The 14,297-nt window shown below is 43.0% G+C and overlaps 1 protein-coding gene and 1 pseudogene across 1 annotated transcript; one reads left to right on the plus strand and one right to left on the minus strand.

The window, feature by feature from the left end:
• Window positions 1-2,521: 2,521 nt before the first annotated feature.
• LOC143641120 (ephexin-1-like) lies at window positions 2,522-5,244 on the minus strand. The gene is made up of 3 exons (XM_077108516.1): window positions 4,824-5,244; window positions 4,080-4,184; window positions 2,522-2,820 (listed from the first exon to the last, which is right to left on the minus strand). Exons 1-3 carry the CDS (start codon window positions 5,242-5,244, stop codon window positions 2,630-2,632), a joined length of 717 nt encoding a protein of 238 aa, XP_076964631.1. The 3' UTR covers window positions 2,522-2,629.
• Window positions 5,245-11,532: 6,288 nt separating this feature from the next.
• LOC143641121 (ribonuclease H1 pseudogene) lies at window positions 11,533-12,378 on the plus strand (annotated as a pseudogene).
• Window positions 12,379-14,297: the final 1,919 nt, after the last annotated feature.

The raw sequence follows: 14,297 nt of genomic DNA on the forward strand, positions 1-14,297 counted from the left end.
TATATGGAATCAGATGAAATTATTAAAGCAAGTTTGTAATCTATTTTATATAATTGTAATATCACTCCATTGAACTTGTAAATAATCCTGATCTGTTAAATTCGAATAAGTTATAATCACCAAAGGGTATAATGATTTTGTTTGTGAAAAGAAAATCATTTTATTCTCACCATTAACATTGTAACTCTCCCTCCTGCACTCAAGCCCCCACTGGTAGAGCAATGCATGCAAACCTGTATTTTCACCAGTCTTTATAACTATTAGACATTTCAAATTTTATTTTATTCTCTATATATCCGAAAAATTTAATATAGAATTCAGAATCACATTTGCTGCTGGAATAACAAAAAACAAATTAGCTAATCTCCTGATTTTTAAAACATGTTTTAGTAATCATCCAATCGCCTTTCCCCCCAACTCCTGGAACTTTGTCCTTTGTCTTGCCTTCTGTCTTCCACACTTAACAGGAAACAGCTTTGATCATTTGGAGAGGTTTCACAGTGGCCTGCTCTGGGCACACAGGTCTGAAGCACAACTCTAGCCCACCCTGGGGCTGTGGGAGCTGGGCATGGAAGTGGCAGGTAGAAGCCATCCCTTGGTTGTGGTTTATGCAGCTGGAGGAGGCCTGGGCAGGGGTGCTGGAGAGAAGCTGTCTCCCCTACCCCCCTGACCCCCCTTTTTAAAACCATTTTCTCTCAAAACTGTTTGGCCTCTTTGGCTTCCCTGAGCCCCCAAGGGCACTTTTTCCTGCCAAGACCTGTTTCTCCTGGGTTCTCTCCAAGACCCGTTTCTCCTCGGTACTCTGGAGCCAGAACTGCACCATCACCACACTCACACACTTGGGGCAGACCCCATAGAAGCCTGTGGAACAACTTCCACTCCTGGCAAATCAGAGCACATCATGGGCTAAAAGGGTCTGCTTATAAATTTTCATGAAACTGTTGAAATTATTTCATTCCACATGACCTTGAACAGTCAAAATCCTCAATGGAGAAGATAATCCAACTCAATATGCTGTTCCCAGATTCAGAAAGCCTGGGTGATCACACACTCCAGGCCCTAGCTTGTCCCCTCCCCCACCCCAGGGCTCAGAAAGAGGCCCCCTCCCTTGCCCACTCCTGGGGGACCCTGGTGCAGGTGCTCCCAGTGGGGGTGCATCAAGAGGCCCCAAGAGCTAGGTCTCTTTACTGCACCCAGGGCCCTCTGCCCCGCAGCTGGCCCACATTGCTGCAGGTGACACATGCTCCCAGGGATGCTCAAAGGGTCTGAGGTCTCAGAAAGGCCAAAGACCCCCACTATGGCCTGTGGGAAGATGCTAGGAAGTCCCACTAGCTCTAACTCCAAGGCCTGTTCTAGTGTTCTTCATCCTGGCAGAGTGTTCCTGGTCCCAGCATACACCCTGGACACTCAGGGGACAGAATCAGGGGTGGGGATGAGGTAGCTCTGCTGGCCAGCCAGGCCAGGGACAAGGTTGCAGCCCCTGGTAACTGGCTGCTACTGAAGGCTTGAAGAAGTGTCTAAAACTAGTGTTTGGGTCAGGTGCGGAGTTCCCCCCAACTGGGGACCACCTCACTGCCCTTGTGATCTTGCAAAGCTCTTCTCAATTCCATGCAGTAAAGATGTCCCCCACTCCCTCTGACAGCTGCTTCCCTCCTTCCACAAGTGGAGGCTCAAATCCCCATCCATTTGGAGACCTGACCCTGGCTGCTCTCCCCTGCCTCGGAAGCCTCCTCAGGGACTTGAAGACTTGATCCTTTGGAACATGCCTCTCCCTGCTGGCCTTGAAAGGTGCTCCCATCTCCTGGGCCAGAACCAAATGCCTCCTTCCTGTGTGCACCTGGATAATAAAGGATAGACCTTCACCTCTTATATTTTATACATGATGCTTCTTTTAATGCAGCCAAAAAAATGATATTTGCTTTTCTCAGAACCATAACCATACATGATGCAGTGACCAATTCATTCCATAAAACACCTAGGCTCCTTAAGAGGCCAGAAGACACAAGTTACATCCAGCCCATCAAGGAGCCAGAGGCGACATGGGCCCCCAGCCAAGCTTGGGCAGGCCTGCCATGGAGCAGGGCCTGGTCGTGCAGCCAGAGGCGGCAGAGGCAGGGGAAGGAGGACAGAGGCGGCTGGTCTCAGTCCCGTGAGTCAGAGACCCAGGGCCGCTCATCAAGCTCCGTCAGGCAAAGGCAGCCCCTGGGTGTGCCTGGTAGATTCTAATGGCTTTCAAGGCAGGGAAGGGCATGTGCAGTGCAGGGGACCCTGACAGTTGTTACCCTCCACCTGGCCTGCCAGGGACGCCGGGCTCAGGGACACTAGTGATCCCTGGGCATGCCTGTCCCCCAACACCGCTAAGAGGTAAGAGAGGGAGGTGGTGTATGTACTGCTCACAATGTGACTCCTTCATGAAGACCCAGGGGAGGCAGCTGCTGCTAGTCTGTGAGTGAACGAGGGCGGGGATACTGGCACACTCACCGCATGGGCAGGGACCAGCGTGCGCAAATCCTGTTGCACCCCTGGGGAGGTGCCAGTCTGTCCTTTCCCAGGGCCTCCTTGTCTGCCAGGGTCCCAGCCAGGCCTGCTCCCCCACCCCTCCTTGTGCAGGTTAGTGCTGGGACAGGGGTCATTGCCGATTCAGGCTGCCCAGCTTCCTGTGGTCCTTGTTCTGGCTGCGCTGGGGGTCATCCATCTTGTGTACACGGATACATTCCTTGAGGTTCTGAGAGCGGATCTTGGGGTTCAGAATCTCCTCAGTCATGGAGCTGGGGAACCAGCCTCTCTCCTGGTCATGCAGGCACTCCCCAAAGATCCACCCTGAGGAGGAGGGGCAGCAGGGTCAGGCACTCCACAGGGGCAGGGGCAGGAGCCGGGGCCTGGGTGGAGCTCCCCCCAGTAAGGCTCCTGTCTGGGGAGCAAAGCTGAGGGACTGAGTACAGCTGGCCTTTCTCAGAGGCAGCAGCTTGGCATACCCGGCTCGAGTGCCCAGGCCAGGTTCATCCCAGTGAGCTGGGAAGGCAGGTGGCGAATGCAGAGGACGAGGCTATAGGCTCTGACACAAGCTCCACACTGACGCGGGAGCCCATTCTGGACCCCTCAGCACTCCCATAGGAGGCCAGGAGCCACCAGAGTGAGAGGCATCCAAGGGGCCCCCTGGAGTCCATGCCCCAAGCCTGGACCCGGAGGTCACCTTCTTATTGATCAGTTCCTCTCAGAGCCTCAGCCTCCCAAAGGCCTCTATAGCCAGCTGAGAGTGGCCTCTGAGCTGGTAACACTTGAGTCACAGTGCTCTGGCCCTCTCCCCCACTGCTTGCTCGGCCCCCTTCTCCCACCCCCAACCTGGGCCTGGGGGCATATTCCCACCAGCTCTGGGGGGCCTGGGGCATGCTCTCTGCAGGTCACCTTTGAGCAGGTGTGTATTCAGTTGAAGAAGGAATCTGGAATGGGGCCCAGAGGGGGCCTGAGTGGAGGAGGCCTCCCGGGATGGGCTGGTCACCTGGCCTAGGCAGAGAAACAGGGAAAGTGGAGCCAGGAACAGTGGCCACGCCTGTGATCCCAGCGACTGAGAGCCTGAGCCAGGAGGAATGCAATTTCAAAGCCAGCCTCTGCAACTTAGGGAGATTCTCAGTGGCTTAGAGAGACCCTGTCTCAAAAGTTTTTAAAGGGCTGGCGATGTGGCTTAGTGGTGGACAGCCTCTGGGTTCAACGCTCAGTACTGTAAATAATTAAATTAATTTAATAAAATTAAATTCTGCAGGGTCTGGGAAGGAACTTCATTTGGTGCTGATGTCATCTGTGTGCGTGGGGGGGGGTCCTGGCCCCCAGGGAGCCCCGAGGCTAGTGCTCACAGGCTTCCCTGGAGGCCTGGCTTGGGGCTTGGCATTCTGCTCACCTCCCTTCCACTGTGATGGGAGAATTGAAGCCAGATGTCCGAGGGCAGGGGGCCGCAGAATGCCTGCTCCCGCTGGGCTTGCTGGGAGGGGTGAAGTGGGACCTCACTTTGGGGAGGAAAGTAGACAACGAAAACAACCCCTTGGGCTGGGAGAGGAGCAGGGCTGGGGTCCCCGGGGCCTCACCATCTTCCGTCTTCTCCAGGAATTTCAGGATGTCAGCCAGTTCCAGTGTCAGCTCATCAGGCTGCTGGGCCACATACGGGTGCATGCACTGGACCTGCGGGCAGTCTGATGGGAGGAGAGGGGGGATGGCATGTCCCCATGGTGGCCCCACACCTGTACCCCGGCAAGCAGTGGCTGACAGAGACAGCCCTGCAGCCGGTGGGTGGCTGAGCCCCACTTGATACAGGAATGTGAACTCCCCAGCCACGGACAGGGCTCACCTGAGGGGGAGGGGGGCTTGCTTCCAAAGGCAACACCCCCCAACTAGCCAGGAGTTCTGGGAGAGAACACCGGAGGAAGGGACCCTCCGAATGTGAGGCGGTGCTCAATTGAAGCTTCAGAAGGCACCCCAGGGTGTGGCCCTGGAGGTGATTTGGGGGCTCAGGACAAGAGGTCACAGCCAGGAGCCATGGCTAGTCTGTGAGGCACTGGGCTCATGCACCTTTGGGTCTTAGATGCTTTCCAAATAACAGGCAACCCCCAAAGAGCCTTGGAGTTTGGGCCCAGGTTCCTCCTGGTGTCCCCGTGGTTCCTGTCACCTATGACCCAGTGATTGCTATCTTTATGTTGACTGTCCAGCACTGGCGAAGCTGGGGTCGGCATCCTTGGTGGTGCTAAGCTCCTGCGCAGTGCGAGGCCTGAAGCTGCAGCCCAGGGAGCGAGTACAAAGCCCCCGCAGTGGCCACTTGCCAGGCTGGCACTCACCCAGAAGCCGGGATGTGATGGAAACAAACTTGGTCCTCCTGTTGGGGGCCAGCGAGGTCATCCACCACTTCATCTCACTCCTGGCACAGGGAAGAGGATGGTGCCCTAACCGCAGAGCAGAGCAGAGCAGACCCACCCAGCGTGTGGCCCCAGCCTTCCCAGCAGGCCAATGCCCTGCGACAGGAGGAGCTCCCAGGAGGCCCTCCTCGCGGGGTGCATTTAAAAAGCCAGGCAGAAAGGGGGAGTCACTCCCTAGAGTGCAGTGAGGCATCTCAGGGAAGCCGTGGTTTGTTAGCAGCAGCAGGGTGGGGAGGGTTAATGTGACCCCCAGCCCTGGGGACCCTGGTGGGAGTGGCGAGGCAGCTGCAGAGGGAGCAGGCTGGCCCGGTGGCCAGAAAGGAGCCCTGGGCTCACGGCTCATGGAGCGTCCCTCCCACATTGGTCTCGTGGGTTCTGTGAGAGCTCTGGGCTTCGAGGCAGCTGTCCAGCCAGCTCAGAGGGAAGAGGTGGACAGGAAGACACGTGGGTGAGGGGCGAAGGGAGGAGGAGGGCGGTCCCCTGGTCATCCACCCAGTTCTCAGGCTGGCCTGAGTGTGAAGCCCTGAGGGAGCGCACCTGCACACTGAGCTGCCCCGCATTGGCCCACACCCGAAGCTGTGGCCCTGGGGCAGACCCTTCCTGAGGGCTGGCCTCCCATAGGTGTGGAGTCTCATTCCACCTGGGAGCAGGTCTGTGGCAGAGGAGGCCAGGCCTCCTAGCAGGGTGGCTGGGAGGGGCCGCAGGGGTGTCACAGATCACAGAGAAAGTAAAATAATGTCTGATGTCTTGTATCTCTGGAAATGTCTGTCCTCACTACTCTCCTTATTCTTTCATTCTTTATCAGTCATAGATTATAGCCAATTATCTTCAGGGAATATTAAAGAACTGAAGGTTCCTCAGATTACCCCTTAATCCATTTTTTTTTCATTTATTTTGATAAAATCATCATTGAGAGAGTACTTTGGCTCATTGCATAGGGCTAATTATATACTGCTCCATGGAGTTTATTCTCTCAAATATAGAGTGAAATGTGGAATTGACTTAAAAGTGCTTTCCAGAAAATTTTGTGATATCAGGGCCTTCCAGTTGACTCAAGTATGTACAAAATTGTCATAACTGAAGAGCTCTTTCAATAGTAAAGAATTTTGCCACTGCTGAGATTTTAGCATATTTTAGAAAAGTTTTTGTGCGCAATTTCAAATTTCTTGTTTTATTCTCCAGAGTATAATGCAGAACAAGACACTCAAATATTCCTCTGAAACTAACTTTTCTGTTTTTATGGAGGGGTGTGAAAAGTTTAAGAATCAGGTTCTAAGATACATTTTTGTTCTTATGATATATTTTTTATATACAAATTGTCTTTTAAGTTGATCACTTAATTGTAAAAGCAACTTCTTTCTTTGCTTACTCCCTCCTTTTATATAAGAGCAGACACAGCAGATATATGATGGTTTCAAATAGATTTTTGCATATATGTACTATGGCTTATTACAGCACATCTCCAAAAATGTCTGCTTTACTTATTTCTTTAAGCCTTTAAATAAAAATCCCTGAAAAGGATATGCTCTTAATAAATATATCTGTTTGCCATTCAGAGCATGAACTGTGTCCTTAGTGGCTGAAAATAGTACTTATTGACTCTGGATAGCCCAGGGATAAGAAGAACCAGAGCTATAAGCAAGACATTGACAAAATCGACTAGTTGTACCTAGTGGAGCTGAAGAAGGTCAAGCATCAAGCTTAGAGGCCATCAATCCTGGTGTTGATTCCTTTCCTGGAACCTCATTAGTACTTCACTCTTAAACACAAATCCTCTCCTTTTTATGCAAATGACCTCATGCCATCTGTTCTGTTTACTCCCAGAGAGGATTTTTCACTCTCCTTCAGTGAATAAAATTGAGTTGCTCATACATCTAGACTGGTCAATAATAATCTCTTATTTAAATATTTTATGTCAAACAAAAAAGTACACAAAGCCTGATTTTGATCATTCTATCCATCATAGAACCAAAGGGGAAATGGTGACCATGATGGTGTTGGACAATTGGAAATATAAACCTATGAGGATGGTGACTCCTGAAAATATTTTAAAAGACCTCCATTAAGCAGCAGAATTAGGAGGAAGAGAAAAATCTTGCAAAGGGAAAGAACCAGGGGCAATGAAGAGAGAGGCCATTAATGAGCTTAGCTACACTAATCAGTTCACTATGTTTATCTGATTATTGTACACCTTATTGTACACCTACAATTAAAAAAAACAATAAAAAACAAAAGCACCAGAAGCAAAGCTGGTTGCTTGTGTCTGAACAATGTCAGGGGAAAAGATTAAAGCAGAGTATATGGCATTATTAACAAAAATAGCAATGAAACAAGTGGAGAAAACAATAGCATTCTTCTCGAGATTGCTTATTCACAGTCAAGAATCTTAATTACTTTGTGCTCTTGCAATGAGCACTGGTAAGACTCTAAATGACCTTGTTGCTATAGTTTCTGGTTGAGCAGACACTACATAAAGCCAGGTGAAATGAGAAAGCTGTGTTGAGTTCTCAAAGACATTGATTTTTTGATCATCCATTAATTCTATATTATATGAAAGTCGACATATACTGTAGTGAAGTTCCAAGCATTATACGTTACGTCAGGTAGTATTGTCATGATGAAAACAACTTTGTTATCTCAATCCTATCTCCTCATCTTCAATATTTAACCTCCCATTACTCTTTCCTATCTATAGATGCACTGAAAATATAAGCAAAACCACAGGTTGAATCAGAGCTAATTATACCCAGCACAGTCATCTGCTATCTACCTTCTCATTTGAAAGAAAAAATTCTTTTGTAAAAGAACAATATGTGAAGCCATTCTCTTTAGTAATTCATTAATTACTAGTAGTAGTAATTATATAATTTTAAATTATTCAAATTAATCTTGAATAAGTTATGCTTAAAGAACAATGGACTACAAATACCTAAATTGTCATGGCCTTTTATGAAAATAAATCAGTTAAAACTTAATTTAAAAATTACATCAAAACAGGAATATAGTTTCATATGCATAATTCAAACTAGCCAAATATAGCTACTTGTGAATAAAATTAGTGGGAGATTTGACAGGCATAATAGATGGTAAAATTAGATTTAGGAATCTTTTCCTTCCATGTGACTAAAAAACAAAAATGCCTAGTTACTTAGCTCACTAAAATTCTTATAAACCATGTTGTCCCACTGAACAAAGGAAGAGATCTATATATAGATCCAGTGAGAGTAAAATTAGATTCAAATGAAGAGCTTCCTAAATGATTCTTTTCAAGAAGATCAAATAATCATTTGACACCAGGAGGTTCCAGTTAAGGAAATACCGATACTCTTGAACATTTACACAGAAAAACAATAACACAGAAAATAATCTACCCAGGCAATGGAAATTTGACTTGCTATGATGCATTATAACTGGGTAAAGGTGAGGTGGATTTGAAAAGAAGCAACAATTGCCCAGCAATTGCCAAGCACAGCATGGTTTCTAGTGGAATTCTGGGTTCCAGTTAGTGCTCAGGATAAAAAAGGGAGTTGGAGAAAAATATGAAACCCTTTCTATTACAGTTTCTACTGTCTGGTGGCATAAATCCTCATTCAATACTAAATCAATATAACTTTCCTGGTATGTAATATTGTATACTGGTTAACATAAGGTGTGAAACCTTCTGCTTTATAATTGATATGACCTGATAGAGAAGGCATAATATCAGAAGATTAAAAGACATGTTTTTCTTTTTTTTTAACATGATTTTTTTTTCTGATGATCAGATTCTGAATTTTCTATCCTCACATAAACTTGCTAGTATCTTTTATAGGATTATCAAGGATATGCAGACATATTATATATATATATATATATATATATATATATATATATATATGTATAAAATTAAAACTTACTGAAGTTTTTTTTCTTTTATCTCTCTCTCTCTCTCTCTCTCTCTCTCTCTCTCTCTCTCTCTCTCTTTTGGTAGTACTAAGTTTGAATCCAAGGTGATGTTCATGCCAGGCAAGCACTACTCGACCACTGAACTATATCTGTATCCCTTGTTGATTTGTTCAGTAATCTGTTCACAAAGGAAGTTGCTGTGTGTAAAATATCAATGGATGAGGGCTTCCTTACAGGACACTAAATGGCAAGTGTCTCTACAAAACCTCAATTCAAAGGAAGAATCCCTTCCAAAGTAAAATAAGATATCTCTGCAGGCCTCAAATTTATTATTGAGTCTCCACTTTCCTTGACGAAAGTACAAATATGCATACGTAGGGTTGCTAGCAGTCTTCCTTCTGGTGATCTCTTTGGGGATATGCATCTTTCTTTCAAGTGTGTCTCATTTCTAACTTATTCTCTTAACCTACTGATTTATCACTGCCCCAAGTATCTAAGTCATGTCATCACATTTCCTAATTTTATGTTATTCAAGAAAAATATATCACTGATAGAATAGAAATGTGATCACCTCATTTGCAAAAAAAAATGAAGTTATGATTAAAAAGTAAAATGAGTTTTCCAAGGTTCAAGTTCACAATTGAGAACTTGTTCCTGAGAGAAGGACTTTTTATGATAGAACATAGTCATCTATATTTTAACAGGTTTTTCTTCCTCTAACTGCTTTAATTAATAATATTATCATGAAAACTATATTTTTTGAAAAATGAATTCTGAAATATAAATATATAAAACATACATATATATCTCTGTTGTTTATCTATACATTTATCTCTTTTGAATCTCATTGTATTTTACTCATTTTAGTTTCTTCTCTAATTTTTATTAAGTATTCTATATCTATAATTACTCTTCCCTTGTGCAATATCTCCAAAGGCTTCCAATTTTCTTTGTGACACAGTTTAATAAATTGTTTCATGGAATTTTTAGGGAATATCACCTAAATAATAAAGTGATCAAGTCAGGGTTAAGTGAGTGTGTACTCCAAAGTTCATTCTTCTCTTTCTATAATAGATGTGTCTGACTTTGATAAACAGAAATATGATTTCTTACCAACTGTTCTAATGAAGAAGTCATTTATTCAAAAGATTTCTACTTATATGTCTCATTGAAAAAGAAGTTCAGAGTTTAAACAAGAAATATATAAATACATTTTTAAACCACATAAATTCACCTACTAGAACTGCAATGCACCTATTCAAAAGAAGTAATTACTATTTTTATAAGTAAAGCAGAAACTCCATGATTCATAAATGCAACTGGTATGATTTATCCAGTTTCCAAATGGCTGATCAATTATGAATATGCTCCTTTTACATGCACTATGGAAAATATCTTTTACTAGCATCTTTCAGCAAAAGACATATGCATATGACAACTACCAGTACATGAGCTCTGAAATCTATCAAGATAATAGCCTAATATTTTAAGAGTGTATTCTTCCTGTGCTGAATAAACACAGCATAAGTGTCACATTTTTAGATACTGAGGCACAGAATATTCAGTGGAACATTTACAAGTTTGACCTTTCAGCGAAATGTATGTTCACATGACCATGCCACAAAAAGATCAAATAAATTTGAACCATTTTCTAGTTGCTTTGCAATCCTTATATTCTTAGTGCACTTTCACATGAAAGGTTAGTGTTACTTTTTAAGTCTGTACCTCCATCTGATGTAGTAAGAAAATGTTGCTTCTCAAATTTTTCAACATTTCCTGTTTTTACATACTGATAATGCAATGATGTTCAAAGTGGTTAAATTAACACTCAGCTTCAGTTATAGCTCAACATTTTTCTCCTTTTGAATGATAGTAGAAGTTTTGCAATTTTCTGGATTTATCTCTTGTTAATACTTTAAGTGGAAAGCCAATACATTGAGAAAAACTAAAGAGTTTCCAGTAGGTATGCCTTTCAGGTTCCTGGGCTGCAGTAAACCAGTGTAGGTTCAGAGATAATGCACTCCTGATTAAATTACCAAGTGGAAAGTTGCAGAAGTGTGGCTGAGCATAAAACCTGACAAATGAAACAAAACAAGGAGAGGAAGAAAATCTATGAGGTTAAATGTCATAAATATAATTGATTAATGAGAAAATGAAATTGAAGATGCATGATGAAAAGAAGATAAGTGGTTTTGTAGGATGATTTTGTGATCCAAAAAGAGTCTGTATACTTAAAGAGATCCTGACCCACTAAATGTTCACTAAATTTTCACTAAGGGAACTAAGTGAGTGACTTTCTGTTGGTAAAGCCCTTCAGTCTCTGCTGGAATCCTTCTTAATATCCTTCTGCCTTGCTGTTTTCCTTATTGTTGAGCCACAAGAAATTCTGTTTGAATAGCATATATTTGTGTCACAGAAAAGAAATTCTTCCTGTGTCTCCACATAGTCATGGTTATCTTAAGGAACCATCGTGAATCCCCATAGCTCCCTGAAATACAAGGACAAAGTGACGATACCTTCCTAGTTGTATGCTTCACTTTTGCTTTCATTTACCCAATCTGAACACCACTCTCAACCATATGCTACTCCTTCACCACTGTGCAGCCTTTAGATGTGCTACTTCACCTCTTTGGTTCTCCATATCAATATATCCATATTAATATACATCTTCCATGCCTCCTGTGGAAATTAGCTCCAGGGGTTGGAGCTCAGGAGTATGATGTAGTGGGCCACACACAGCTGAGCAATGCAGAGAATGCTGCTGCCTCTGGCCAGCACAGTCTCCTTGGACACAGTATGCTGTGGCCACAGCTGTTTGCAGCCTCCAGATGTTCCAAACCTGCTCAGTGGCCTCAGTACTGGCCTGTTCCCTACCTGGAATAAGCACAGAGCATAAGTGAATTGGTTTCCTGTTGCTAGTTTTTAAGAACTTTGCCGCAGAATATGTGGCCTGTGCCTTTGTTGGAAACTGCCAACCCAGATGGTTCAGAAGAGCAGGAGAATACTCATGTCCAGGTGTCCCAAGTGAAAGTAACCAAGCAGCTGCAGAAGCCCTTCAATAAAAAAGATTGAGAGCAAAGCACAAAATACTCAAGAAAAAATGAAAAGCTAGCCCCTAACATGGTCAAGGACACATTTTCTTATATGGGAGAATCTGTGATGGCAGATTCTACACTTATGGTTGTTGCTCCAGTAATGGGCAGAGGAGAGCAAGAGCAGGAATAGTTGTCTACTGGGGCCCAGTCACCTGTTAATTGTAGGCATTAGACTTCCCAGGTGACAGACAAACCTAAGAACAGAAATCCAAGCAGTCTGCAAAGCCATCAAAAAAACCAAGGGTTCAGAACATGAATAAATTGGTTCTATATAGACAGCATGTTTACTCTATGTGGCATCGCTAACTGGGTCCAAAGCTGGAAGAAGAACCAGTGGAGGAAGAGTGCAGGAAAGAAGATGATCAACAAGGAGGACTTCGTGAAGCTGGAGGAGCTCATCTGTAGCATGAATATTCAGTGCAATGCATGCCCATGGTATTTTGCAATTTGTGGAGAATGAAAAGACTGATAGACTGGCAGGCAAGAGAAAGGGCTGAGCTTTCACAGACTGAAAGGAGTCACTTGCGTACTCAGAAGAAGGCAAGCAGTGGCTCTTGTGGGGTCCAATAAACATCTTGATAAGAACTGCTTAAGTGTGTCGGAAAGTAAACATCTGAAACTCAATAATTCTGAGATCAGTTTTATGCTTATTAGGTTTGGTATATTTCCATTTGTTTTATTGCAGTCTGACCCAAAATTTTTGCACTTTGATTTTTATAAGAATATTGGCTAAAAGATGAATACTCTCTAATCAGCCTTTAAGTGCTCTGCTAAAGTGATATACCCAGATTTTTGTCTTGCTTTAGAGCAATGGCACTAGATTTCTTCTTTGAGAAAAAGGCAGGTTTAAACTATTTAGTTTTTTTTTGTTGTTGTTGTTGTTGGAAAAGCATTAAAATATTCCATTTTTTGGTTGTGATTCTCTATAAAATAAACACATTTTAAAATTTCAGTATCGTTCCCTGGTGTGGACATAAGACCTCACAGAATAGACAGCTGCAGTAGAGGGGTAGACAGCTTTCCAGCTGGCACTGTGGGGTCCAATAAACATCTTGATAAGAACTGCTTAAGTGTGTCAGAAAGTAAACATCTGAAACTCAATAATTCTGAGATCAGTTTTTATAAGGTTTGGTATATTTCCATTTGTTTTATTGCAGTCTGGCCCCAAATTTTTGCACTTTGATTTTTATAAGAATATTGGCTAAAAGATGAATACAGGAAAAAATTATGTATATAAATAATATATATAATTTATCATAGTGCAGTAGTAGAATGTCTGGAATATATTAATGTCTCCAAAGGGGTAGTCCTTTATTCTCCTTTCTGCATGCCATGGCATATTAAATAGAGATAAAATTGGGAACATATGAGAAGAAATTAAAGGGGAATATAGTGTAAGATATATGAAAATATGGAATTATGGAAAATGAATACAAAGAAATACTAATAAAATAACATTAAAAATGAAAGAAATACTAATAAAATAACATAAACTCTAAAAAAGAAGCATGGCACCTGAAGGAAAATTGATAAAGATGTAAGAAAATAAAATTTTTATATTTATCCTTTCCTGAAACTCACAAAGCCAAGTTTAATAACTAAGACTAGTTGAATACGGAGTCCTAGAGGAAATTGTTTGACATATCATATATTTTATACAGAAAATAAAGCCTCAACTTAAGATGTGTTATATCAAAATTCAGAAATATATGTGAGAAAAAAATACCTGAGGGAATACACCATATACAAAGGGGAAACGGGACAGACATTCAAACTAGGAATGGATTAAGAAACTAACTCTACAATAAAAATAAACTCTAAGAGTCATTACCTTGCTGTTGCAGAAGTCTTTGCACCACAGTTCCAAGAAGCCACATTAAAAATATAATTGAAGAGAGATATAATCTTTTTAGCAACCTCACGTACGGTTAAGATGACTTTCATAATCATCCAGAGAATTCTACAACCCAGTCTTGTGGCTATCCAGGTCCAAAGTCCAGTTACATTAATAGATATCTGTATCTTCTTACTCCATGCATATTCAAAAATTGATAATTCACTGGGTGCAATGTTGCACACCTGTAATCCCAGTAAGTCTGAAGGCTGAGGCAGGAGGATCAGCATTTCAAAGGTAACCTCAGCAAATTATCCAGCTCCTGAGCAATTTATCAAGACCCTGTCTCAAAATAAATGGGTCTTAAGCATGTGACTCAATAGAAAGCACCCCTGGATTCAATCCCCAGTGGCTCCCCCACATAAAATTTATAATTCAACAATTTTCTCAGTGATAATTTCCAGAACAGCCTTCTACCCCTTGCCTTCAGTAGCTCATGAATAATGAAATCAAATTTCCAAATATTGAAACCACTGTTCAGAATTATTCAGAATAGAAAATTCTGTTTATTAAACCTTATTA

Source organism: Callospermophilus lateralis, unplaced genomic scaffold (genome assembly GCF_048772815.1).
Source record: "Callospermophilus lateralis isolate mCalLat2 unplaced genomic scaffold, mCalLat2.hap1 Scaffold_86, whole genome shotgun sequence".
NCBI lineage: Eukaryota > Metazoa > Chordata > Mammalia > Rodentia > Sciuridae > Callospermophilus > Callospermophilus lateralis.

Coding starts and splice junctions, on each gene's coding strand:
- LOC143641120 (XM_077108516.1), bottom strand. CDS start 5,244: ATGAGCCGTGAGCCCAGGGCTCCTTTCTGGCCACCGGGCCAGCCTGCT. Junction 4,185..4,823: donor CATCACATCCCGGCTTCTGG/GTGAGTGCCAGC, acceptor TCCTCCCATCAG/ACTGCCCGCAGGTCCAGTGC. Junction 2,821..4,079: donor CCTGGAGAAGACGGAAGATG/GTGAGGCCCCGG, acceptor CCTCCTCCTCAG/GGTGGATCTTTGGGGAGTGC.